The sequence below is a fragment of the Suricata suricatta genome, chromosome 16 (genome assembly GCF_006229205.1).
Source record: "Suricata suricatta isolate VVHF042 chromosome 16, meerkat_22Aug2017_6uvM2_HiC, whole genome shotgun sequence".
Classification (NCBI taxonomy): Eukaryota; Metazoa; Chordata; class Mammalia; order Carnivora; family Herpestidae; genus Suricata; species Suricata suricatta.
In genome coordinates, this window is record NC_043715.1 from 26240 (window position 1) to 34131 (window position 7892).

The 7892-nt window shown below is 44.0% G+C and overlaps 1 protein-coding gene, 1 long non-coding RNA gene, 1 other non-coding gene and 1 pseudogene across 3 annotated transcripts in view; 1 reads left to right on the top strand and 3 right to left on the bottom strand.

The window, feature by feature from the left end:
- LOC115280197 overlaps positions 1-7892 on the bottom strand; it is a 47450-nt gene that overhangs the window by 8060 nt on the left and 31498 nt on the right. The gene's annotated exons all lie outside the window — the stretch shown is intronic.
- LOC115281304 lies at positions 2528-2630 on the bottom strand. Its single transcript, XR_003904219.1, has one exon. It is a non-coding gene; the product is annotated as a U6 spliceosomal RNA (small nuclear RNA).
- Positions 4668-7892, top strand: part of PRDM7 (PR/SET domain 7) — a 14816-nt gene continuing 11591 nt past the window's right edge. The window contains exons 1-3 of the mRNA XM_029924887.1: positions 4668-4733; positions 5138-5261; positions 5590-5697. Coding sequence (XP_029780747.1) covers positions 4668-4733; positions 5138-5261; positions 5590-5697 — 298 coding nt within the window. The remainder of the gene's footprint in view (positions 4734-5137; positions 5262-5589; positions 5698-7892) is intronic.
- Positions 7603-7892, bottom strand: part of LOC115280193 — a 2221-nt pseudogene continuing 1931 nt past the window's right edge.

The following is a 7892-nucleotide window of genomic DNA, read 5'->3' on the forward strand; positions in this document are numbered from 1 at the left end:
GTCACCATTTCCTGTAACTCCCCCTTCCCGAACCCATAAAGGCCCTACCCCGCCTTTGTTCGGGGCTCTCAGTGTGGATCCACTGGGCTGGTAAAGTCTGTGAGCCCGAGTTTAGGTCCGGTGAGCCTAAACCCGTAATAAAGCCCTTTGCTTTTGCATGTGTGACTCCATCTCCCTGGCGGTTTCTGGTTTTGGGGGATGATAATGAAATCTTGGGCATAACAGGACTCTACACAGTTTGAAAGTCTTGGACTTAAAAGTCTAGGGAAAATATTTTGTTCTTGCTTTGTAAGGACGCAAGTTTGAGACAACAGAAGGGCACACATTGCCCAAGGCAAGAGGGACCACCCTTGTCATACCTTTAACATTCCTAAGGGCAGGCCTACTGCTTAAGGCTAGTTACACCCTACGTGTGGGTCCTGGGTCCTGGGTCTACTCTGTGATTGGTTAACACTCTAAATATTGTAATTGGATAAACCTGTTGTATAATAATGATTGGATCACTATACCTTTGTCACCATTTCCTGTAACTCCCCCTTCCCAAACTCATCAAAGCCCTGCCCCACCTTTGTTCGGGCTCTCAGCGTGGATCCACCACGCCGGTAAAGTCTGTGAGCCCGAGTTTAGACCCTGGCGAGCCTAAACCCGTAATAAAGCCCTTTGCTTTTGCATGCGTGACTCGGTCTCCCTGGCGGTTTCTGGTTTTTGGGGACGATAAAGAAATTTTGGTACAACAGTTTCAGGTTGATCTCTCACCCAATTTTTTCTATAGATATTTTTTCCTTGAAACTTATTGAGAGAGTAAGACCATTCTCTTTCTGCTTTCCTGTCCTTACATATCAACAATCAAAAGAGGGAATACTTAAGTATCTACTATGTGATCAGCATTCTGATATTCACCACAAGTGAAGATACTGTTTCTGCTCCCAAGGAATTCAGCAGTCTAACTGGACACTAAATGGGTTGACACAAAATCTAAGGACCATTAACCATGACAGAAGAGAGCCGCCTGGGTGGCTCAGTCCATTAAGCATCTGATTTAAGCTCAGGTCATGATCTCATGGTTTTTGAGTTCGAGCCCCTGTGTTGGGCTCTGTGCTGACAGCTCAGAGCCTGGAGCCTGCTTTGGATTCTGTGTCCGCCTCTCCCTCTGCCCCTCCCCTGCTCATCCTCTCTCTCAAAAACAAATAAACATTAAAAAAAGAAAGATTTTTTTAAAAGAATACATTATGTCTTTCCATCTACTTCTTTTTATCTCTGTCATCCTTTTGTATTTTTCTTATTTGTTGCTAAGTCTATCTTAGTTTGGGAGGGTTTTCTTTTTTTACAGTGCCTGATTTTTGTTGTAGTTTTGCTATTTAAATGGATCCTTTTACTCCATAGTTTCTTATCCAACAGGAAGAGACCACCTTGCAAGTGGAGGCTACTTTACTATCCCAGCAAGAGGCGGGACGGTTTCTTGGCAACAGTCCTAGGTCAGCCAATGAGAAGCCACTACAACTCCTTTTACTCCAATAAACGTTTTGTTTGTCCTAGCCTTCCCAAATCCACCTTCTGTAGACAAGAGAGATCCACTTCTTTGTTCTGAGGACTAGCCTGCAGGGTTTCCCTGGCTTGGTAGTCCTGGAGCGCAATTCCTTGCTACTGCAGAATAAAGCCATTTTTGCTGGTAAAATAACTGGCAGTTTTGTATTTAGGGTTAACACTGAGCACTTGAAGATCAGTCTTTGCCTTTTTAAAGCCTCCTGTTTCGCCTGGGTAGCTCAGGTGGAGAAGCTTTCGAATCTTGATTTCAGCTCAAGTCATAATCTTATAGTTCCCTGGGTTGGAACCACACTTTACTCCCATCAGGCTCTGTGCTGCCAGTGCTGAGCCTGCTTGAGATTCTTTCTCTCCCTTTCTCTGCCCCTCCCCGCTCATTCTCATCTCTCTCTCTCTCTCTCTCTCTCTCTCTCTCTCTCTCTCTCACAAAATAAATGAACATTTAAAAAAAATCTCATGTTTCTTTGAGCAGCAAAGCCAACAACAGGAACCACATAGATGCTCCTACTAGTAACTCTGAGCTGATCAGTCAGGGTAGAAGCAACAACCAAAGCATCTGCAAGCACATAGATGGTCTCCCAGTTTCTAAAAAATCACCCATGCTTTCACTGTTCCTCTACTCCCAGCACTTTTCTTGCAGGAACCTGAGAGATCTGTGGCCCCTTAAAGTTCTGGTCGGCCATTTCCTTCATGACCGCAGGGGCAGCAGTTCACTTACCGAGTGACCTTGCCTGGAGTCTTCCAGTCCTTCCTTGGTAAGAAGGCTTACTTCTTATACAAGAAAATCATGTTATGTTTCTGTGATCAAAACTTAGTAAGGGCCAGAAACACTCTTCCCATTTTATCATCGGAAAACCAGTGCCCTTCCCCCCATGGACCCACTGTCCTGTATTTGATGCCTTAGTTTTATGCAAAATACTTGAATTTTTTTTCAGCGGTTTTTCTTTGATTTTACTTATGTCTTCTTACTTCTCTTGACTTTTTAAAAAATATACAATGCTTCAAAATTTGGAGTGTTTTCCTTGCACAGGGGCCATGCTAATCTCTATCTTGTCCCAACTGTAGTATATGTGCTGCCAAGTGAGTACTACTTCTGATGACATTTGGACCTACATTATTTAAACATGTCTATTACTCACGAATACCACTTCTGCTTTTAGTTTAAGAATTCGATCCCCAAGGAGTTTTCCAATATACTTACTATTCCAATCGTTGAGTTTAAATCTTTGAGCCATATAGATTTTATTTGGTGTCTCTACGCATTCTCATCAGACAATACTTAATTAGATAGTTGTCCCCTGAATGTAATACGATATTCACTATATACTAAAGGGTCATACAGCTCTTACTAAAAGTGGATTTTACAAGGAAGGTGACAGATGGGCTTAGGAGACCCTCCCAGAGCCTGATAACAGCCTGGTAGAGCAAGGAATCTTTGTCCGGACACAGGATGGCTAGATCCACCCCAAAGACTTGCCGTCAGCTCAAGGCTCCAGACTCAGCGTGAGCTGCAGGGTGCTCTGCGCAGTCTCTGGGCCTGCGTGTACTTCACCGACGCCGGGTACGGGAGGGAGGTGATGAAATCTGCCACACTGCCAGCGTGGGGGAACCTTCTTGATAGACACGCGCTGGACTCAGAGCAGCCAATCCCCGCGGGCTGGGGCGGGAACATCCACAGGAGCGGTGTTCGGCCAATGACTGACACAGGGTTCGCGCTACGCTCCGCCCCATCAGACCCTTCCTGACCGCCAATTGGCGGGACCTCTTTGATTGCAGCACTGATTGGTCGCTTCTGCCTGACAGGGCAGTACAAGAAGCCGCCAGACCGGGCTGGGTGGCGAGGGAGGCCAGGTAAACTGATGGAAACACCGAGGACTTTGCTGCCGTGCCGCGTGAAACCCTTGTAAGCCCTGATCCTAAGACCTTCAAATCCCACCTGGGAGACCCTAGATCCCCTCACCCTGAAAGGTTCCAAATCCCCTCAGCCTTGAGGGCGCCAAATCCCGCCACCTTCAGGGAACCAAATCCCCTGACTTCATGGAACGTCACATCTCCTCAGCGTAAGACCCCAAAGAAGCTCAGCTGCAGAAACCTCGTAACGCGTCACCCAGAGAAACACTAAATCCCCCCATTCTTAGACCCCCAAATATCCTGAGTAACATAGATTGCCCTCTGCCTGAGACACTTCCCAAGCCCTTAGCCTGAGGAGCCTGAAATGTAGCACCCAGAGAACAAATCTCCCCAGTCTCAGAGACCCTGAACAGCCTCTGCCTGTGGACTCTTAACTCCCTTCAGCATCAAAGATTCCAAATAACCTCAGTGTCAGAAAACCGGAAACCCATTACTGAGAGACTCCAAATCTCCTCAGAATAAGACTTAAAATTTCCTCACTCTCAAAGATCCCAAATCCTCTCAACCTGAACATTCTAAATCTCTTCAGCCGGAAAGACCCTAAATCTTGTCCTGAGAGACTGCCAATATCATCTGCCCGAGGAACCCCAAGTGTCCGCATCCTGAGGCCCCAAATCCCCTTGACGTAAGAAACCCCAATTCCCTCAGCCTGCCTGAGAGCAAATCTCCTACACTGAGACATCTCTGTCCCTTGGAGACTGAGACTGTTTATGCCAGACTTCTCCCAGATTCCCCAGTGGACATCCCAAGCAGCACTTATTTGAGAACTATTCACTTCCTCTCCCTGGAACGGCTGGGCACTCTGGGGCCTCCAGGCCTCCTTGGTACTCCTCTGGCCTTGCACCTCAGGATGCTCATTTAACACGCACAGCCACATTCCTTTGCCGCCTTTCTTCATATGGGCTGAGCTGCAGTTGAATAAAAGAAAATCTACCCCACATTAGAATGGCCTGTCATTGCCAGTAGAGATTCTCCATCCCATCAATACCCGCAGGGTTCCCCTGCATCTTTTAATCCTCCCTGGCTGCCCACATCTTCTTGTTCTGGATGCCCCGCCCAAATGGAGAAGACAGACATGGCTCTGGGCAGTGGTCTGCACTGTCACCCGCTCTCAGCACCTTCTCCTTCCACAGGTGCCTTGGCCTTAGGACAGACTCATGGAGCCATTGCCAGCCTCAGAGTCAGAGCGGGACCCGCCTGGAGGTCCGAGCACCATGAGCCCCCACAGGTTCCCGGAGGAGACCACTGAGAGAAACTCAAGAACAAAATGGAAGCCCATGGTGAGAGATGTGGGAGAAGTTGGACTCCAGGCTTCCTGAAGAGGATGGAGAGAGGGGCCTGGTGACCAGGAGCTGGTCCTGGGAGGACCACAGACTCCTGGCTTACACCAGTGAATGTGCACAGGATAAAGGGCACTCGCTCCTTCATAGGATGTTGGTGGGGGAGGGGGGTACATAGGACAGGGCATCAGCAATTTCCCTTTATCAAGAGAGAGCTAGTAAAATGCTTAGTGTTTGTTCAGGTAATCAGGACACCATCAAGAAGGACAGAAACTCTTTACCCTTGTTGAACAGAGAGAACCCAGGAATCAGGGTACACACTACATACAAGGTGGAAGAGCAGGCCCGGCTCTAAGTTCTGACTTCCATTAGTAAGCACTGATGTAATCTCTTGTTTTCTCGAGGCCAAAGATGCTTTCAAAGACATTTCCATATACTTCTCCAAGGAAGAATGGACAGAGATGGGAGACTGGGAGAAAATCCGATACAGGAACGTGAAAAGGAACTATGAAACACTGATTACCATAGGTAACCAGAAGTGCTGGATGCTGATGAGCCTGGGAAACATGAAACACACGTTCACGCATTCAGTCCCTATATATTAGTTTGCCGCTCGGGTGGCTCTCTCTGATCACAGTTTCCTTCTGTGTGAAGACAAATCTGGAATGAAATTTTGTTCTCTTCTATCAGCGTTCTGCTTGCACTGGCAGTGCACAGCTCATCTCTTGCCTTGTTCTAGGCTCTCCCAGCCCATCCAATTGAGTCGCACTGACTGGGAGATGCACTCCATTGCCACTATGCTTTGTTCCTCCTTCTAGCTCTTCCCTCTTAGGACAAGGATTTTGCTTCTTTCCAGGTCTCAGAGCCCCTCGACCAGCTTTTATGTGTCACCGCAGGCAGGCCATCAAACCCCAAGTACAGGACACTGAGGATTCCGATGAAGAATGGACACCAAGGCAGCAAGGTGAGGGGCCAGTAAGACTTAGAAGTTTCCTCCTGAAATTCATGATTTAGGTCTCAGCTGCATCTCAGGGGTTAAAAAAAGGAAACTCTTCCCTCAAAAATATAAATACAAGATGCAAAACAGCATATCACCAGTAAGAGGCTATTCATATAAAATTTTTAATGTGGATTATAATTATTTATAAATAGATTAAGAATGGTAAAAGTATCAAAATCTGAACATGAAAAAGAAATGCCAAATTCAGAATAGTTAGCATAAGAGAAGAAGGAAGGGGTGGCAGGTGGCTTTGCTGTGTCGCGGTTACCTTTTTATTTACTTTTATTTTTGTTTTTGAATTTTATAATAGAAATTAAAAGATATACAGACAAAAATTTAATGATAGAAAGATAGAAAGGTTGTGGCAGAATGTTGAGATAAGGCTGAATGGTGGTAGATGTATAGGTTTGCCAGTATAATTCTCCGTACCTTTCTGTATGTTTAAAGTTTGTCATTCATTTTTTAAAAAGCTTTTTTTTTACTAAACATTGTTAGTTAATGAAAGGGAAGTTAAAGAAACCTTAATTAGACTGTAAGTCCACCAAAGAGCTTTCTAAAAGTAATCACAGTTATTCAATCATTGGATTAAATGTCTTAAAAGAGAAAATGATGAGCATATTATGTAAAGATACACAGTTTTTATATATATTTAATCACACACACGGATCTTCATACCCCAGAATGAACCAGATTCTTTGTCTTAATTCTGGAAGAGGATTTGAGATAACTACTTAGTCTCCCTAATCTTTCCCACATACCACTTACCAGAGACAGTATCAGGCAAACAACATGAAGTGTGATCATTACAAAATAAAATTGAGAAACTCACTTCCTCTTTTGGTATTCAGACAAGAGTTTGGAAAAAGATTCGATCTCCCTCAACTGGAGAAAGCAACTTGGATTAGGTCTATGATTTCATCTATGGTTTTCAGAGATTTGAAAACCCAGTGTGTGGTTATTCACAAAGGTTTGACATAAATAGGAAGTCTTCATAGATAATACATACCCCATGGTTTACCATATATCTACACAGCTTTATCTACCCTCAGCTGAAATTCCCACCCAGTCAATTTTCTTTATTGTGGTTATGAAAAATAATAATAACATAAATTTACCCTCTTAACAATGTTTAAGTATAACAATGTTTAAGTATACATGCACATTGAACAATAGATTTTTAGACCTTTTTTATCTTGCATGACTGAAAGTCTACACCCAGTAAACAACTTTGCATTTCCTCCCCCTCCCCCAACAGGCCCTGGAAACAACTATTTTATTTTCCATATCCATGAAATAGATACCTCATATAAGTGGAATCATGCAGTATTTGTGTTATGTGATATATTTATATCAATTAGCATAATGTCCTCAAAGTCCATCATGATGTAACATATTAGAAAATTTCCTTCATTTTTAAGGCTGAATAATATTCCTGTGTGTGTGTGTGTGTGTGTGTGTGTGTGTAATTTTCTTTATCCATTTATTTGTCATTGGACATTGAGGTTGCTTCCACATCTTAGCTATTATGAATAATGCTGCAATGACCTTGAGTGTACAAATATTTTATCAAAATCATGTTTCCAAGTTTTATACACATACCCAGAAATCGGACTTCTAAATCATATGGCAGTTCTGTTTTTAATTTTTTTCCCAATTTTAAATACAGTTTTATTTTAAGACATTGCATTTTCCACTTCACAATACAGTGCTTATAAAGTGCAATGTTGTGTTTCTTTTCCCTGTGCACATATTCCATATTCAAGTATCAAGAATGCCCAATTTAACTATAGCAGTTCAACTTTAAAACTGCCATGGAATTTGCTACAAACTTGGGTCCTCCAAATGTTTTGTGTGGAACAATGCTAGACCTATTCTCAGGTTGGCTTAATCAACCTCTTCAATGGTGGGCCCAGAGGAGGCACCACCAGATGGAGGAGTGCCACAACCAGGGAAGCCTCCAGGCATTCCTCCAGGCATGCCTCCTGCACTCTGGTACAGCTTCGTGATGATGGGGTTGCAGACCTTCTCCAGCTCTTTCTGCTGATGTTCAAATTCTTCTTTTTCTGCAGTCTGGTTCTTGTCCAGCCAGTTGATGATTTCATTACACTTGTCCAGAATCTTCTGTTTGTCCTCATCATTGATCTTGCCCTGAAGTTTTT